At 41.7% G+C, this 19,875-nt stretch overlaps 1 protein-coding gene across 2 annotated transcripts; it reads left to right on the top strand.

Annotated features, from left to right (window-relative positions):
• Positions 1 to 589: 589 nt before the first annotated feature.
• Positions 590 to 12,617, top strand: HS3ST1 (heparan sulfate-glucosamine 3-sulfotransferase 1). 2 transcript variants are annotated; one of them, XM_074587604.1, is made up of 2 exons: positions 590 to 801; positions 9,886 to 12,617. In XM_074587604.1, the coding sequence occupies exon 2, from the start codon at positions 10,014 to 10,016 to the stop codon at positions 10,974 to 10,976; it is 963 nt and encodes a 320-aa protein (XP_074443705.1). In that variant the 5' UTR covers positions 590 to 801; positions 9,886 to 10,013; the 3' UTR covers positions 10,977 to 12,617. The 2 variants fall into 2 exon arrangements, with proteins under 2 accessions (XP_074443705.1, XP_074443706.1); XM_074587605.1 differs by having other exon boundaries at positions 593 to 801; positions 9,889 to 12,611.
• The last annotated feature ends 7,258 nt before the right edge of the window (positions 12,618 to 19,875 follow it).

Genomic DNA, 19,875 nt, shown 5'->3' with positions numbered 1-19,875 from the left:
GTTTAAATGCATTTTATCTTGAAAAAAACAGAGGTCAGCTCATGGCAAATACAGACCTATTTCAATAAATTAACCCTATGACTTAAAATAAATCCCCAGAAAGCCTTTTCCCTGCCGCTCTTAGGAAGCAGCATTTCTGTCACAGTAGCCATCCATCCTGCTTTAAATTCTAATGGCTGAACAAAAAACCATTTCGTAAGGGGGGGGGATCAAAGCCACCTCGCAAAGTCCAGAAAACACAAACAAGAAGTAGAAGTGAATACAAGCCTCTTCTTCGCGCGACCTCGCATATGTGTTATTTTTGTAGGTACAGGAAGGAGGCAATCAACGGGGGGGGGGGGGGTGGAGACGGTTTTCCGTCGATAGCAATTTATGTCCCAAGGACTGTGATATTATTTGTGTGAAAATATCATTTTTGGTACGTACACCCACAGAGAACAGTGCCGAGGCGCTGCCCGCAGCCCACCGCCCTCCTCCCGCACCGCGGCGACCGCTCCCGCCCGTCGCCGTCGCCCCGGTGAGTCGCCGCTGGCCACCGTAGGGGCGGGGCGTGGGGCGGGGCCGTGGGCGGGGCCTCGCGGTGACGTAGGGCAGGGCGGGGCCGTACAAACAAGCTGGCGCCGGGCGCCGGCTGCGGCGCTTCCAGCCGGGCAGGGCGGCAGCGGGTGTTCGTTTCTCCCGCTCCCCTCCTTCCCTCCCCGCACGCCGCCGCCGGGCGCGCTTCCCCCGGCTCCCGCCGGCACCCGCGGGCTCCCATGGAAGAACGGGGCGGGCGCTGCCCCACGGCTCCGCGCCCCGGCGGTGAGTGATGCGCGGTGGGGTGGGTGTCTCCGGGAGCGGCGGGTGTTGCCTGGGAAGTTCGGGGTGGAAGTGGGTGGCGGAGGGGGTTTGCCCCCTCACAACCCCCCCACCCCCCCTCAAACCGGGGGTGGCCGGGCGCTGGCACCCCGCGCCGCCGCCCGGCACCTGCTGCCGGCAGGTGGTAGCCCCGCGGCGGCGGGAGGCGAGCGCCGCGGCGGGGCCGAGGAGCGCGTCTGAGCCAGCGCGCACAACCTGCCGGCCCCGGGGAGGGATGCGCCGCAGGTACCCCACGCCCTCCTTGCCGACGGAGCCAGGCTCTGGCTGGGGGGGGGGGAGGAAAGAAAAAAAAAAAAAGGAGGGGAAAAAAAAAAAGAGAGACAAATGGTCAGCAGCACCTGGGTTGTAGCTCTGTCCGGGTTTGGCCCCCGGGCACTTTATTTCTTTGCCTCCGCGCTTCCCTTTTGGCTCAGTGACGAGGGCATGTAACGGCAGGGTGGCGGGGGTGTGGGGGCAGGGTGGCGGAGCGCAGGGCTCCTACCTGACAGCAGGACAACTTGCAGGCGCTCCCGTGAGCGTCTCTGATCGGTTCCCACGCTGAGTGCTGGAGCCGGCTGGATACAGCGTGCTGGTCTGGAACCTGGCAAGCTGTGTAGGGCTGGAGGGCAAAGTGGTCTTTGGGGGGCTGGCAGGAGAGCACGCAGCCTGAACTCGAGCTCCCTTCTGTTTTGAAGGGCTGGCTCCCTAGAAGAGTACAGGGAAGGCTTGGTTATTGCAGTTCTCAGTGTGCTTTTCAGGGATAAGGGTGTAAGATGTTCAAATCTTTTGGGGGTAAAAGGATGCTGGGAGGGAGGGGTGGCAGTCCCCACCTGGAAGAGTTCTGGTTTCGTCTTGTCTTCCAGCCATGTAAAAGATCAGGAAAGGGCACCTAGCTAAGTACAGGCAATTCCATCACCTCAGTTGACTGGGAATTAAAGTATATTACTCTCCCTCCTCTATGTTAGTGCAGTAGGTTGAGGGCTTTCCCTGTTCCAAGATTGTTCTTTTCCCCAGTATCCAAAGAGGAGCAATCATCGGGGAAGTCCCATGAATACCAGGCTTGAATGGCATGGGGATGGAGTGTCTGCAGGGATCATCCCTCTGGCACCAGAGACCCATTCATTGCCCACTCCCACTGAGAGCCTCTGCAGTATATATAGCCTATATATGGCAAGTGGAACATTTAGTAGAACAGGTTCAATTCAGCTTATGCCTATGTATCGTCTGGCTCCCAAACTTAATATGTAGATATATATTTATATATAAATACAATAACTATTACAATTTACATCTGCTAGCATTTCTTGCACTCTGGAACAAGTGCATTTCCTACATTGCTCAGAAATGAGCACCTATCGGCAAGAGTGCACTTACTGACATCGGCTTTTGCTATCTCTTGCACATCCACCCTTTCAGTACTCACCTCCCCACCCCCCACCCCCCCCGCTCCTTTTTGGAAAATGCAGAGATTTTTTGATATTACGTAGTCAGTAGGTCAGCAGCAAAATTATGCATCTGAAGCAAAGCCAGCTGCTGCAGTGGAGAGTCACTAATTTGACAGAGGAAAATTTGGACCCATAATTGCCAGGTACCAGTCTGTCTCCCCTTCTTGTCGGCATACTACCTAGGCTATTCTGAAATAGCCATATGCTTCCACAGACATTACAGAAAAACAGAGTGGGTGGAAAACAGTTTTCCAATACGCAAGAATACATGCGTATATAGATACAAATAACTCTTCTGCTTTTCATTGGAGAAAACCAGTTTTCAAACCAGAAATGTTTTAATTAGTCTGTGTGGGATCTTTCCTCTTCTAGAAGTGCCGCTCAGAGCCCCAAAATATGTCAAAGCTGATGGATTTCCATGAAAAGTTTTGATAATTAGAAAAAGAACACCGAAAATATTCCTGGGCAGTCTGAAATGGAAGGTCCTGATGGGTCATCTCGCTTCTCACTCCAGAGCATGAGGGTTCCCTCCAGGTCACCATGTAGTGCTTCACTTAGTAAATTGATTGGTTTAGCTTAGTCTAATACAGCGACGACCTCACCAGTGCGCACTCTGCTCCAGTATTATCCTGAAGGCAGGAGGGTGGAAGACACAGAAATCAGTCTGGAATATGAATTAAAAGATTGTTTGGAGGTTTGGTGGGGTTTTATTGTTGTTTTAAATCTTACTGGTATTTGAAATGGGGCCCACGTGTACAGAGGGTGGTATGGAATTGCTTGGCAGGGGAAATGAGAATGGGATTGCTTAATCTGCTGTGTTCCCTTTTTCAATGCATCCAGTTAAGGTGAGCCTTTGTAGAGAAAGGGAGTGAGACAGGACAGAGCCATCCTTTCACACAGACTGTTTTCGTGGGGACAGCTTTGATGAATTAGGAAGCAACTCTATTAGCTGTGCAATAGATTTCTGCTTCCTAATTAGAATGTGACCCATTTTGCTTGGGAAGTGGGGTGGGGAGTAATTTCTGGATTTTGAATTGAACATGTGGGTTTATGGGGGGATAGAGAAGGCAGTGTACCCTTTCTCTTCAGGGAAAAAACTGAGTCCTGACAGGTATTGAAAAAATTGCTAGAAGATGGGAGGGGGATTCCACATTAGCATTCAGTACAAAAATTTCTGTGGATCCTGAGCTTTTCAAGTTTATTTTTATTCTGCTGTAATGTCCCATTTTATTTTTACCTGCATGAGGTTCTCTGGAATCTAGGGTATTCTCTCTTCTAAAAATTTTTTATGATCTCTTGGCATGAAAGATAGCAATGGTCCCTTCTGACCTTAAGAAAGAGAGTGCATGTTATATATAACTACAGTCTATTATAAATTTGCTACTTTATTGCTCATACTGGAGCTGAACTCCTTCTTTAGAAGTCATGAACTGATGACCTAGCTAATTTGTATAAACCGTATTTATCACAGCAGGTGCAGAAATATAGCAAACTTCAGCCAAAAATACTTCCTACCAAGTCAGCCTTTCTCAGCTTGTTAAGTTCCCCTAACCAAAATTTTGAGGCTTTTAAAAGTATATATTTGTAGTCTTAGATCTGATAGACAATATATCATCTTAACAGCACTGAAATTATGATTAGATTTCTTAACATGCTGACTATAAAAGTTAAAGCCATGGTTTAATCACTACTAGTTTTGCCACATTTTTAAATATCATTTGGGAAATATACCTAGACAATATCATTTAGGCACTGTAATAGAGGTTCATACAGTTCTTTATCTTTTGACCTCCCCTCTAATGCGCTGATGTCTTTTTTTTTTTTTTATATATATATATATCTCATGAGGTGATCAATAGTTTATGCCCCTAGAGATCTATGGCTTTAGTAGTATATAGTTCTATTTAATTTAATGCACTTGTCTCTGTAGAACTTACTGAAGTAGGCAATTACTTGTAGTTAATTACTGGGAACTAGAATTTGAGCATTTTATTGGTACATGTTGTTTAAAACTGTTAAAATGTGATTTAAGAGAAACTGGGGGGGGGAAGCATGGGGAGCATTTCTTCATGAAGAGGGCATTGTGAGCTATTTTAGCTAATAGCTAATTTGGCTATTAGCAATAGCTAAAAATAGCAAAATGCACAATACGTTTCTAAGGAAAAAAACGTTTCACAAACTAGATTAGGGTTTGGGGTTTTTTAGAAAAAAAAATACTGCTCCCTTTCCTTTTCTGCTCTTGATGGAGCTTTAAGTGATAGTCGTACTAGGGTTTTATGCTAACTGGATACAAACTATTATTTGAAAGATCTCATGTAAACAACTAAGGAATATATCCTATGGCAGACACCATCTATTCTTGGAGGATAGGAATATATATTGTTCGTATCAATGAGTTCTTGAAGAATTTCAAGTACGCTACAGTTGAACTATTTCAGTTTTTTTAAACACATCACTGAATACAAATGTTCAGATCACTGACTCTTCATCAGTTTAGAAAGTTGTTTATAGAGTTGGTTAGCTCAGTTACGGATTTATTTTTTAACCTGCTATAAGAAGCCAGCATAGCAGATGTGTGGGTTGTACAGCACAGCTAGTTTTGATCAGCGATGTTAGTCTTGTATGTTGCAGTACTGATTGCCCAAGTATGTGCAAAGGAAAATACAGTCCACAAAATGTCCTGAGGTTCTATCACATCTGCAAAACTAAATATACTTTATAAGAACAGAATGTCTCCCTCAGATTTTCGGCTCTAATCTCCCTCTAGAGACAAACTTCAGTAACTGATCTATGGTCCTCATTCGTGCCAGACTGTGCTTTTTTAGATGCCTGGGCAAAGATCTCCCCAGTGAAGGGCTTCAGTTCTGCAAGGAGAGAAAGTGAGGCCATCTGAAACTTAGCCTGTTCATCCCCAGTCCCTAAGGAACCATAAAAATGCAGCATCCCTTTAATGAAGGTGAAGTCACTTCTATGTTCGTGGAAAGGATGTACTCATCCCTCTCCCGGTCACTGTCCTGGCAGTAGCTGTGTCCCCTTAGCTCTGCTAAACCTTGCAGTGGGTTGCTGTGGGCTTCTTTGTGAAGTATCCTGCTGTCAGATTTGCCAGCAGCCTCTATCTGACACTTACTGACTGCCCTACAGACACTCCGTATCTTCCCTCCTACCCGCTCTGGCACCGAACTTAAAGATTCTTATGAAAGCTCAGAGCTAAATCCACCCCCATCCCCAGCAAAAATGAAGTTGGCAGTCCAGGCAAAAACTACCTTATTTTTGTTAGTGTTAATGAAACTAAAAATGATATAAAATGTACGTAGGTGAGGGGTCTAGAGAACAAGTCTTATGAGGAGCAGCTGAGGGGGCTGGGGTCATTTAGCCTGGAGAAAAGGAGGCTGAGGGGAGACCTTATCGCTCTCTGCAACTACCTGAAAGTAGCTTGTAGCGAGGTGGGGGTCAGTCTCTTCTCCCAAGAAATGAGTGATGGGACAAGAGGAAATGGCCTCAAGTTGTGCCAGGGAGGTTTAGATTGGATATTCGCAAAAATTTCTTCACTGAGAGGGTTATAAGCGTTGACACAGGCTGCCCAGGGAAGTGGTTGAGGCACCATCCCTGGAGGTATTTAAAAGACGGGTAGATGTGGCGCTTAGGGACATGGTTTAGTGGTGGACTTGGCAGTGTTAGGCTGATGGTTGGACTTGATGATCTTAAAGGTCCCTTCCAACCTAGAGGATTCTGTGATTCTAGTTTCAGCCATCCCACTGAGTGAGGGTAAACATACTGAGGCATTAAAATACCTTGGTAATGCAATAAGAAATAGTCAGAAGTCATAAAATAGTGACATATGTTTCAAGGAGCACTGTAATATCCTTAAAAGTTGATGAAATCTGGCACTTCTGGCCCTCCGGCTCCATTTACTGAGGAAAGCTTCCATTTATTTCCAAGTTCCTATTACTTTTGAAGAGGTTTTAATCATGAAAGCTGATTTGGTTGGCAATGTCCACATTGAATCTTGTTGAATAAACAGTATGGCACATTTTGCTAATTAATCGGAGAAGGCTGAAGAAAAGATTAAGCAAAAGCAATCAGACTTTTTGAAAAGTCTTGGTATAATCTTCAAAGCGCCATTTAACACAAACTGTTTCTTTTACCAACTTGCTCATTTACTTGTAGCAAACACAATAGTAATGACTGTCAGTTAAATTTTTTTGTACTAATCTGGAATGCAAAGTCACTGAGTGAAGTCATGTAAGATCTGCATGACTTGTGGAGGCAACGAAGAGAATTCTTACAGCAGAAAAGTTACTTGGCAGAGTGGCTGCTATAAACTCTTTGGTGCATGCTTATTATTGTTGAAACAGATTTTTATTTTTTTTGAGCCACAAATTATAAAGCTATGGAATACATGTTTACATCGTTCAATACAAACTGCTGTAATTCTAGCCACAAAACTGCACCAAACGGCATTAAAGAGGACTTAAGAGAAGAATGACAACCAATTTAAATGCTGTTTTATTCCTGGACACCACTTTGCCCACACAACATATGTTGTGTGCTGAATTTAGAGGCACACTCATGTCCATAGTGTTGCATTAGTCTAACACAACACAATAATCGATCCAAATATCAAACCTGTACAGTTTGAGAGAAACAGAATGGAAAGAAAAGGCAGACAAAGTTTTATTGCTTGCAGAAAAACAACAATAGCACATAGGTACTTTGAATAATTACTGATATGGTTCATTGGGTGTGGATAAAGACAGTAAATGCTATGGATACTGTAGCAGTGTTCTGCGGTGTTAAGGACACCTGATGCACACCTGAACAAATAGCTGGGGAGGAACAATGAAATTCTGTGTGTCTGAAACAGAAGATACTTCCAGTTACTCTGAGGTCTCATGCTGGAACAAAACAGTTGCTTTTCTTTATTAAAAAAAAAAAAACCAAAAACGTATTTGAGTTAAGAACGGGAAGACGCTGAGGCACAGCTCCACTGAGGTCCTTAGTACCACACCTGTAATATCCCACAAGTCTGATATCAAGGAGCAATACCAGCCAACACAAGGAGTAGAACTACAGTTAAGAGACACCTTGCTGTGTCTCTTATTTCCCCCCAACATTCCCATGCTATATTCAGCCACAGGAGGAGTTGAATAAAAAAAGTTGGCAACCAAGTAGTACGCAAACTATGAATTAAAAATGAACAGTCCCAATGAATTGGGTATATATAGTTAATTAAAAAAACAAAAACAAACAAACAAAAAAAAAACCAACAACAAAACCCATCAGTGTGTTGTTGCTAATATCCGAGACCAGCAGCTAACGGCTATCACAGGCATGGCTATTAGCATATTTCAATCTGACTACTAAGAAATAAGGGTTCCTACCATTAGGCTTTAATTTAACTCCTTTCAGAAAGAGTTCAACCTGTTCCTGAGTGGAATCCTATTATGCTTTTCCAGTAAGGTGTTAAGACAACAACTCAGGCTTACTATTTATGGAGCTAGTGACTCTTAAAATATACTCTGGAGTAAGTGGCTATTCCTTTAATCTGTGACCTTAAAATTCAGCAAGAGTTAATGTTTTTGTTGTTCTTACATACTGTGCTGCCCATCAGTCACTGATCTAATCCGGCTGGTGCTGTACCACTGGCTCACATTGCTGATGAATATGGTGGCAGCATAGCTCAGTGGGGACATCCACCATGAATTTAGCTGTATTGAATTGTCTGTCACCCAGTGGCCCCCCACCAACATCCTCAGTGTGGGGCTGGTAATTAAGATTGTTTCTTGTTAAAACTGAAGTAGATTAAGCTGAGAAAGATTAACAGGAGTGGTGAGGACAGCAAAAGAGAGCAGAATATTAATAACGACAGCCAAAATGTGGAGCTCTTTCAGCCAGATAAAACTTAACAGGGACCAAAAATGGAAGAACAACAAATTCTTCTGCAAAGTTGCCTCACATCAGACATCACCAAACAGCCCAGGGCATAACCTTCTGCCCAAGACAGGGCATGCCCACCAGCTCAAAGCCTGCAGGCACACACATCTATCATGACATTTTGCTTCCCTCTCCTCCCAGCCTTGATTTCTGCTTCCTAACGCTGTCTCTGCCTTGTAGCCCTTTAAAAGTGATTAGGAAAAGGGAAAGCATAAAAGTAATCATCAGTAGCAAACATCAGGAAGCAGACCTGCGGCATTGAGGATGGAGTCGTGACCTCTGTAAATGCAGCGCTATCAAACTGAACTTTCTAGATCGCTTAGAAACACATCATTAGTCCTTGTCACACTGGGACTTAGCTTATTGTGGAAAAGTCATTAGTTTCTTTTCAGATTCTCTGGAGAATTTCCAAAACCTAGCCCTTGCATTTCCTCACGTTGTTCGTATGTGAGTTCATATTTCATCCCTTGTTAGCCGGTACAGTACGTGCCATTCCAAGCTTAAACTCATAATTACAGTAGCCTACTGCGGCAGAGCCGTCAGGTGTTCTGCCACTGTGGTTTCCACTTCTAAATGGGGTTAGGCAACACCAAAATCATACTTCCACCAGCCCTCCACTGAGGTTATAAAGTCTTTGGAAGGGACCATAATTTAGGGAGCTTGTATACACAGCCCGTTCGCAACATGACAATCTAACAGCTATGCGATGTGTGAGGCCATTAAGATTTCACTTCAAACATTGCATTAAAAGGACCCTGACCTTTAAATGGAGTTCAGTGGTGGTATTTAATAGTCTTTTGATATAGTTAGCTGTTTGCATCACAGCAGCTTGCTGGCTAACTCCTGAAATGACCTTCAGAAGTATTCATTTTGTATTTTCTTTCTTGAGTATCATGACTGGAACCGCAGTTCTTTTAGGGCTTTGTTGATGCAGTCATTCTATAGACTACGGATTCAATATCTTACCTTTTTGCAGGGCCAGACTGCATACCACCTGACTCTATCCTTAGAAACCCTAAGCACAAAGCAAATGTTAACTTCCCTTAAAAATGACACAAAAATTCAACTTTTCCTTGGTCTACTACTCGCCCAAAGCTCTTCCTAAATTCTTTCTAGGAGAACGTTACCTTCCCACGGTTGGGCAGCTCTATCTATATTGCGTGAGCCTTTTTCTCAGGAGGCTTTACTTCTAAGATTGCTGTCACATAGCGCTTTAGGGGGCTATAATTCCCAGGCTTCCTACAATACCCTCAGTTTTTAGGAATGCTCTTTTGGTCCGGTCCACACCTTTTCCTTTTTATGTTTGGTTTCCAAGATGAGCTTATTCTTGCAGATAAAAAACCCTCTTAATAATCTTGGGATTGTGGTTCAACTCCAGTGAAATCGGGTTTAAAAATAATTAAAAAAAATAATACTCTGGATGAATCTTGGGTGCAAGAGAACGATTCAGAATGCTCATGTCTCCTGATGACTGGAAATCATTTTCTCATAGGATTTTTATACGATCTTGTCTTTTACAGAATTTAATTATACTAAATGATTTATGAGCCTAGAGTTGGGAAAGCTGAAGTTTGTTCAGTTGTGAAAATCAAGGTAGTTGCAGTGTGGCTTTAGTAGTGATATGTCTGAGTATAAAATAACGTGCTGCTTTTTCTTTTCCCTCTTTCAGCAGAGTTTCTGTTTGAGAAATACGTGTTCGCTCAGCAAAACAAAAACAACTTTTAAAGGTTGTTCTCAGTGGAAAACACTCTATGCCCCATTACCTACTTGAGTGAAACCAGACTAAGAACTTCTGTCATGGCAGCTTTTCTGCTGGGAGCTGTGTTGCTTATTGTTCAACCTGAGATAGTGCCTTCCAGACCGGCTATAAATTCGAAGACTGAGACGACTTCTCAGTCTGTTCAGAGAGAGCTTTTAAAGAAAACATCTCAAAAAAATGACTTCAAGGAGAACATTCATTCTAATGGATCGTGCCGGCAGCTGCCACAGACCATCATTATTGGAGTAAGGAAAGGTGGAACAAGAGCTTTGTTAGAGATGTTGAGTCTCCATCCAGATATTGCGGCAGCAGAAAGTGAAGTTCACTTCTTTGACTGGGAAGATCATTACAGAAATGGATTGCAGTGGTATATTAATCAAATGCCATTGTCTTATCCCCATCAGATCACCGTGGAAAAAACTCCAGCATATTTCACATCACCTAAAGTGCCTGAAAGAGTTTATAACATGAATGAATCAATGAGACTACTCCTTATTTTAAGAGACCCAAGTGAGAGAGTACTATCAGATTACACCCAAGTGTTCTATAATCACATGCAGAAGCACAAGCCGTATCCATCCATTGAACAATTCCTGATTAAAGATGGTGAACTCAATGTGGACTACAAGGCAATAAACAGAAGCTTATACTACATTCACATGCAAAACTGGCTGAAGTATTTTCCTCTTGATCGTATCCACATTGTAGATGGGGATAAACTAATCAAAGATCCCTTCCCAGAAATAGAGAAGGTAGAGAGATTTTTGAAGTTATCACCACAGATAAATGCTTCAAACTTTTATTTCAATAAAACTAAAGGCTTCTACTGCCTAAGGGACAGTGGTAGGGAGCGTTGTTTACATGAGTCAAAAGGACGAGCACACCCACAAGTAGATACCTGGTTACTCGAGAAACTGCATGAGTATTTCCATGAACCCAACAAGAAATTTTTTGAGCTTGTGGGCAGAACATTTGACTGGCACTCATTTGTGGCAAGTTAGTGGCAAACTTCAGAACCGATGTTCCAATGTACATTTAGAAATTTTAAAAAGGGCATTTAAGCTATAATTTATTTGTAAAAATCCATAAATACTTCTGTACAGTATTAGATTCACAATTGCCATATATACTAGTTATATTTTTCTACTTGTTAAATTTGAAAGCATTTTGTATTGTTTTTCATGGTTGTTAACATTGTGTATGATGTGTCTATATGAAGAAACTAAATTATTTCACTGCAGATGATGGTCTCCTGAGAATGTGTTGTCTTTTTAATAAATAAGAAATGCATTTCAACAGAACCCTTCAGAATTCTTTGAGTACTTTGGCCTTTCTGGACTATTCTGGACTTTCTCCTCTCATTGCTAATGAATATACTAAACTTTACATTTCCATTTCTCTTGCTTTAAAGAAAAAATGTGGTTTAATAACTTCTCATTTTTCACTTGAAAATGTTGTATTTAGCAAATTGTTCCATCCTGCTTCATAAAATTATTTCCTGATAAAGTGGTGGTACTTACGCATGTTGGGACATGCACACCCAAAGGACAATGGAAGCCTCTGTGTAATAGGGCATATTAACTGCTGTACTTACCTTCCTACTTAATGTCGTAACAAGTGCTCCTCAAATTCTTTGGCAGTACAGTCCAGGTTTCATGGCAGATTTTTAAAGATTCTGTGGGGACAAGCTTATAAAATCTGGAGTTAGCTGCAGAAGTATGGTCAATCTGAAAACTTCCTACAGTCTCTGAATGTATATGTACTTCGTAAAGAAGGAGGGTTGAGAGAAGAATTTAAGCAATATAGGGACATTTTCAAGGTTGCTTATGACTGTTCCTACATTTTATAGCACATTTATGCTTTGGCACCTCTGTAAGCAAACACTTACACCAGAAAAATTAGTTGGTCTACATTCTAATAAGCAGCAGCTTCATTCATATAAATATTTCTACACTTGTATCCCATTTAAGGCTGTTTTCTATGAGTTGAGCAGCTTCTTTGCGCAACTGAAAAGCGTCCATGGACTACTGTTCATTTAATCTCCTTCCAAGAACCACGATGCCAAGTCTTGATTAGACTTGTGTATTGTGGGATTAACCCCAATTCCAGGAACTTTTATGGTCTTCCATCTGCCAAAAATGGAAGTTAGGTGATAGTGCATTGATAAAAATTACAGCTCTCCTTGCCTACAGTAGTTATGATGTCTTGTTAGCCATCAGTTTCTGGATTTAGAGTTAATCCTGTTTCACACAAGGTTTACTGTGGAACTTTCATTTTGAGCTCCTAATTTTCATTTTATGGTCTTGAGTTTAGCCATTGAATGTGCAATGGTAACACCCTGTAAATTTGAGCTTGCAACTGATTATTACAATCCTTAAAATTTAAATGTAGATTCATTAATTTTTTTTCTGGTGAGATGGTGCGAACTTGGGCACTATGACAAGGTATCATCTGGATGCAAATATCCCATATTATGCTGCTTGCATGAAAATTTGCAGATGCTGCCCCTCTCTCCCGCTCCTTGTGCACCTGCCCAAGCTGTATTCAGCCTCAGAGAGGTTGGTGGTGTTTTATAAAGTAGACCTTTGACAAAAGCCTACAATGAAATGGTGTTGTACTCAATAAAATATTTTCTGAATTGCATCTTTCCTTTCTCTTTTGGTCATCAGTTTCTAGTTTGGAAGACCAGAATTTAGGATTCAACTCCAGTTTAGATTCCAGTTAAATGTTACTTAAGAATTTAGCTGTAGCCTAGTGCATTGATTAAAAAGCAGTTTCTTGATAGTGGGTTGTGCCTGCATGGTCCTTTGCTGACCCAGAATATACAATAAGGAGGGAAAGTTTCTGGTGGCAATAATGTCAAATCTTATATGAGGCAGATGCCAAAAATAACAGGATTATAGTACCATCAAGGTCCTATTAGAGCTTTAGAAAAGATAAATTTAGGGGTTTTTTTGTTAGGTGGGGCAATATTTTTTTCCATGCTCGTTATTATCCCATTTCCTTGCTAGTGCGATCTCTGCAGGAGCCATCTGGAGCTAAGAGATTTTGGCCTAGATGAAAGGCTTCCCACCTTAGTATAGACCCACCTTCACTAGTGACTCCCTACAGTCACAGACTAAGCCCACAACATTCACCAACTTTTTGCTGGGAAAGGAAAAATACTACCAGGGTATGTGACCAGGAGCCAGAGGAGTGCAAGAAGGCAGGGTTGCATCAGGTTCTCCCACAGCAGGTCATACAGGGCAGCATAGGGCCAAAGTGTGGAATTGTGAATGCCAGAGCAATATTGACGCCTGATGCTGGTACTGAGAATACTTTTGGATGTATAATGCCACTTGATACCAGCATCTTGCCTGTCACTAAGCGGGACAGAAGCACATGTTTTCCCCAGCCCAATACAGCTTGTCTCTGTAGAAAGAGAAGTAAAGCATGAACCATTGGGTCACTATTACTGCGTTAGTGCTAGGACCTCATAGCGCTCATAGAACACTCACAGCGCCTCTATGTAGGTTCAGGAGGTGAAGTGACTGCTTCAGGGGGACATCCTGAAGCAGAAGCTCACATGACTCATGCCCTAGACCCTAAGTTCAAAGGGGCCCGCAGACAGTGTCTCGTACTGAATGTGTACACCTTGTACGGGCATGGCATGATTGTACAGTACCTTGTCCTGGAGGTTGCACAGCTAGCTGTGGTAGCTGGGATGGTGATGAACAATAAATCACACCCACACTAATAATATTGTTAATATTTACCTGCCATAGATGTCCTAAGTTCTAGAGTTACAATACTTAAAATTAGGATTCTGAGTGTGAATTTTCAGTTTAACAAGAGCAACATTCACTTTCCACACACGCATTACTGTATTTAAAGATACTTGATAGACTGTTTCTAAAGAAGTGCTAAACAACAACAAAGCTAACAGAAGGAAGTGAAGAGAGAATGAAAGGAAGAGGCTGAAGCACATTCCAGTTGGGACTGTAGAAACACTAATAGTGAGCTTTGAAGTCATGCCATATCTATTCATAAAAGAAAAAAAAAAATCCCTGAAAATACCTTTCCAATATTGTGCAATACAGGTATTTATTTCTGTAAAACTCTACCATCTCAGGTTTAAAGTACAACCACTTGGGTGTTGCTCCCGAGGCTTGTTTCCTCAGGGCAGCGAGCCAAGTCTGTGATCACTCTTGCAAATATAAAATAAATACAACACGTTATCCAATGTCCAATTCAAAGCCTACCAGTCCCCTTGAGAACAAGAAGAAATGCCAATCAAGTCATTAATTAGGGTGGCACTGCAGGACTAAGTCTTGCCCTTTGCTTCACAACATGGATTAGTATGAAGTGAGTCTTCGAGGCCAGATATTGTACCTGCAGAGGGCAAAGTTTAAACTACAATGATTATCCCATGAACACTATTGACAGAGTACAGAAAGTCTCCTAGGAAAAAAAATTCCAAAGTTATTACTTCAAGAATACTGCTACATCTGCTGTTGGTGCTGTATGATCCTTTTACATGTGCTTTGCTGTTCCTTGTACCTTTTTCGTGATGATGTAGGTGAAATAACATCTACTGTGCTTGAATAAATCAACGTTGTTTTGGAACTCCTCAGAAAAAAATCCATCCTTTTTTTAATCTTGCTTGAGCCTATTTGCATGGGGAATGTGGTAGTGCTACACTCATTGATGAGCGTGAGACTTACCACCACCGAATGTTTTAGGTGAAAACGTCGTTACTTTGGGGCTCAAAGCTGATCATTTCCTTGTCTGCGTGCATTTTCAGACTCAGTTTCTGCAGAAAGCCAGGGTTCTCGTTCCATGTTGGCATCACATAGATTTCAAATGTCTAAAGAGAACTAAAATGGGGTAAGGCATATTTCCATGAATCTTTCTTCTGCTTTATCTCGCATGGCTGACCAGAGACTTAAGAAAGTTCACACATGCACCCCACAAGTAAGAGGCTGTACATCAGAACTACTTCTCAGAGGAATATCCCTTCTCCCTTCTCTTTTTTAAAGTCTGCAAGTCCCAAATTATCTCACATTGTGAATGAAATTTTGCAGGAGTATATTAGTCCATGTTCTCTAATACAGCAATAAAGTCATAAAAAGTACTGTAAGGCAAAACTATTAAAGTAACATATGTCAACAAAGGGTGCTGAACCTGCGACTAGGTACATACCAGCTGAAATATTTGCAAGTATATGCCCCTATAGCTGTAACATCATTCTTTCCTCATTCTTAACCAAGTAACTTTTATTTATATGGCTCTGCCTAAGTGCCCAGTTATGCTGGAAAGATTGTATGTTCAATGTTAATTCCTTCATTTTGCAATTGCACTGGAAAGGCCAGTTACAGATGGAAGGCATGCAACTATCTTATGAGTAAAAAACATTTTGGTAATATTTGCTTACCTAAAATAAATGAAATTGCATTTGTATCTCCTAGAATATTAGCAAAGAAGAGCAGTACTCTCTTTTCTTGCAACAATAACCTATCCACAGTAAATTTTCTGCTTAACTACCACACAACAGTTGATGCAGTTTTTAAGTTAATAGTGCAATAAACTCAACAGTGATGCTGCAGATTTTAAATGCCTTCTGGGATGTATAAAATATGCAAGTCAGGGTGGGGAGCAGCTGGATGCATGGGAACAGCTGGTCTCATTGGTCTGATACACTTTTTTTTTAATGATATGGGATGTGAAATTTTTGGCTTGGATATCATTTTGCGTTGTCTATGAAAGCAATGTCTTCAATTAACTTTCAAGTCAATAATACCATCATAACGACATCATCTTTTTACTTACTATTGACATTAGGCTCTGCCAAAAGACAGTTAAAGTTCCAAACCCTCAAACAGCAGGTGCATGAGGGATCCCTTAATATAAAAAAAACTGTAATACAACTCAGCTTCAATTATAAAGGCGCATTGGCTTGAACAAAGGACTGTTTTGAAGTGAACAGCAAAATTCTTCTTTATTTAATTTGGATGAGGGTTACAGAAAGAGGAACCTGTATGCATTCACAGTAAAACAGTAGAACAACTAACATGCCCTCCCCTCCTTGATTTTAAATCAATGTCAGCAGTATTTCAACAATAATGAATGGACCAGCTTCCAGGACTCAACACAATTCAGTCCAGATAACACTGAGTTACGAAAGGAAGAGTTCTTGCAGTATTTCTTACACCAGACAGACTTCTCAGGGTATCTCCTATTACTGAATTTTGTGAAATTCCTCTTTTCCCTCCAGTATGCTGGAGGGAAAATATCACATCTGTTCTATAATTAACTATTATATTAACACTCTGTAAGAAAGTAGATCCATGATCTGATGACATTTTTATAGCATACTGCTCAAATGAATGGGAAATCCCAGCATTGTCGGGCTCAAAACATACTCTGTGTATGTTTGCTCTGACCATAGAATCATAGAATAGTCTGGGTTGGGAGGGACCTTTAAAGGTCATCTAGTCCAACCCCCCTGCAATGAGCAGGGACATCCTCAACTAGATGAGGTTGCTCAGAGCCCCGACCAACCTAACCTTGAATGTTTCCAGGGATGGGGCGCCTACCACCTCTCTGGGCAACCTGGGCCACTGTTTCACCACCCACATTGTAAAAAAATTTCTTCCATATTCCTTCCATAAATGTGATATATTTTAAACTTTAATTGAATAAAATTCAGCTTATTTGGTCTATGTCATTGCATTACAGGAGGAACTATTGTCACACTGTCACATGCAAGTAGTTACCTAATGCATTTGGGAAGTAGAAATGTATAACCAAAGGAACGTATTTTTCTTGTTGCTAGAGTAGCAGTTATGTTATTGGCAATATTATGAGACTTTTACCCATACTATGAATGGCAGCAGTATTTCTTTTGAATATGGAAACAGTCTGAGAACCGTTCTCTTGATCCATGGAGGAATGGGGTCTTTTTTCCCCTTATGACTTTGCGTAAAGTACAAAGAGCAGGAATGCAAGTTATGTTATATAGCCAGATAACAAAAGTTTACTGAAACGTAGCTAAACCAAAGATAACATAAGTGTGCATGTGCTGGAAGAAAAGGAATTGAAACCATACCGTGTCTTTTTTATTTTAGTGTCTTACCATTTTCTTGCCTGAATGTGCGCAAGGGGAATGAGAGAGAAAAAAAGACACACTCTGCAGAAACAGAACACCTAGTCCGTTCTGACTGTCACACTGGCTGGAACCAGGGTTAGACAGTCACATGAACAGACAAGGACACTGGAAGTGGATAGTAAGGGAATGCTGAATACAGGGGAACTTCCTATCATAGCCTCATTCCCTGTGTTCACATCCTTACACATGATGAACAAGTACTCTTAGGAAAAACAGCTTCTTGCCCCGTTCTTCTCTGTGCCACCCAAACAGAGAAAAGGCATCCAAATCCATCTGAGTATCAGCTGATTCCCACTGCCTTTTTTAAAAGTCAGTGTAGTATAATGCAATTAGGCTTATTATTCACCTAAGTGTCTAATCTTCCCCTTTTTTGTTTTTAAATTTGTACTAAGTTTTCCATCTGCTACAAATAAAAGGGTCTGATGAATAAATGATTTACAGCCTGCAGGAGGAGAGGAGTTCATATGAAACATTTTGCAGACAGGAGACTTGCAAAAGAGGATATTTTCTCGTAGAAAAAAAGAGCATCTGTGGACCAGTTGGTTTCTTGCTGACTAAGCCAGCTGGGTATGATACTACTTTTGGCAGCTTCCTTATTCTTGTGTGGGCTTCAGTTGTATGAATTCCATAAGATATTTATTATTGAATATAGCTATATATCATTGAATATCATGCATATTATGTTTTATGGTGTTGGCATTAGTTTTCTAAATTAATGTTAAAATCCTAGTGCTGTTTTTTCATACTTAATAAACTTGAGTCATCTAATGCTCAGACATTCATAAACTGAAAAGAAAATAATGTAAAAGTTAAACTGCCTCAAATGCTCCTTTTTTGTGACTCATACAAGAACTTTTTTTCTGCAGCCTTGTGGAAGAAAGTTAAATTTCAAGCATGGTAAATAAAGGAAAGGATTCACTATCCCTTACAAATAGGGCAATGCATGAAAAATGGATTTTAGCAAGTGAATTAACTGTTCATGAAGTTGAACGGGGATTGACAGCTCAGGAAAGTGAAAAGGAAAGCCTTCCCTGTCCTCAGAACAAGGGTAAAACGGGTGTCACAGACTCCGTGGGGACCTACAGGGTTCTGGTATGTTCCCTCCACCTTATCACAAGCAGGAGAGTTTTACTGGCTCTCATCTGCCACTCAAAGACGATGCTGCTTCTCCTGTGCCCCAGGTTACTAGCCTTGAATTGGTCTGTTTAGCTGTGAGTATACTGGAAATAACAATTTAAACATAAAGGCAAAAGTGGCTTAGTAGAGTCAGCTCTCTTCTCCACCTACATAACTGCTTGGCTTACAAACAGTTATGCTGAACCAGCTGGGAGGACAATGTGCCCGGTGCCGACAGCAGGAATACATTACACTGACATTGCTGCTAAACTCTTCATTACTTTATTCAGGAGACAGCTTTGGCATTGTTCCTACTGACTGAAGGACCTCAGCTCTTCAAAATTGCGGCCACTTCTTTGGCAGAGAGGCCATCATCTCTTGTGTTTGATTGTCTAGTAGTAACTACTTGCCGGGGGGAGATACCCCTAAATTTCTTTTTCCCCAAACCAGTGATTCAGAATGTGATTTCAGCAGATACAAGCCACGGTTGAGCACTCAGAGCTACTGCTTAATCTGGCCGAAGCTGGTCAGAGCTGTGCCAGAACAGGAGTGGATTCAGCTGAAAAAAAGAACCCAAACAAAACCTGTTTTTTCAGCTGCGTCAGGTCTCTGGTTCAGATCATCACACAGTTCTGCAAACACAAGCAATGCTGAGCAGACTTGAGTGCGAGACAGCCTTTCATTCCAACACTGCCACTGAAAATTAGCCTATTAAAACACAAAGTCTGCAGGTTGAGATATTCCTGCCCTCTATTTGTACTGCCTCCGGGCTGGTACAACTTTTGGGGCACTTACCCTGTGAATTGGATGAGGGAGCTCATACATTTTGTTATACATTTGCTTTAAAGCGCTGGTCATGCAGAGACACTGGAAAGGGGGCATGCTGTGGCCATTGTGGGAGGTGATACAAATTTTGCCACCAAGTGCTTTGTGCTGTGACACCCCAGCCCTGGTGTGTACCTGGCAGCAGGACCTGTCTTCACCTATTGAATTGTATAGTTCAGATCAACCCGTAAACTGACAAATGCTCTTGATAAAAACATTTAAATGATGGAATGAATGCCCGTGGCTTATTTTTACCTCTTGACTGATGTTATACGTAATAGTATTCAAACACTCTAGGTAAGGAGAAGGAAGCATGTGGTACATGACCTCCAAACCTGCTTTTGAGGACACTGCACTAGTGAAAGTGCAGAATTCCCCACAGCTCTCAAAATGTTCTTCTCTCAATGGGTTCCATTTACTTTTTCATTCAAGCCTTAATTACTCTTTCCATCTGCTAACAAAGGATAGAGGGTCTAAGATAATTCCTGTTCCTGAAGGAGACACCTTTAGTACCACCCTTAGCCAATATCACAAGGGATCCGTGCCACAGATCCCACAGACCTTCGTATTTATAGTTAAATATGTGATGGGTGCAATCAACCAGAAAAAGAATGACCAAAAAATATCTTCCGTGTTCTAAAAGGATATACGACTCTTGATCATGTTTAACCAAAATTCTAATAATTGGGAAAATCTTTTTCTAATAAGCAGGATTGTTACCTCGTTCTGCTCTCAGATACACTGATTAAACCCAGCGCCCTCCGTACAATCATCTGAGAAATGGAAGACGATACTTTAGGTCCATAGACGTA

The sequence above is a fragment of the Larus michahellis genome, chromosome 5, assembly GCF_964199755.1.
Source record: "Larus michahellis chromosome 5, bLarMic1.1, whole genome shotgun sequence".
Lineage (NCBI taxonomy): Eukaryota > Metazoa > Chordata > Aves > Charadriiformes > Laridae > Larus > Larus michahellis.
This window is presented reverse-complemented; position numbering and strand designations above follow the sequence as displayed.

Bases quoted from the DNA above. Each gene is read 5' to 3' on its own strand.
- HS3ST1 (XM_074587604.1), top strand. From the start codon at position 10,014: ATGGCAGCTTTTCTGCTGGGAGCTGTGTTGCTTATTGTTCAACCTGAG.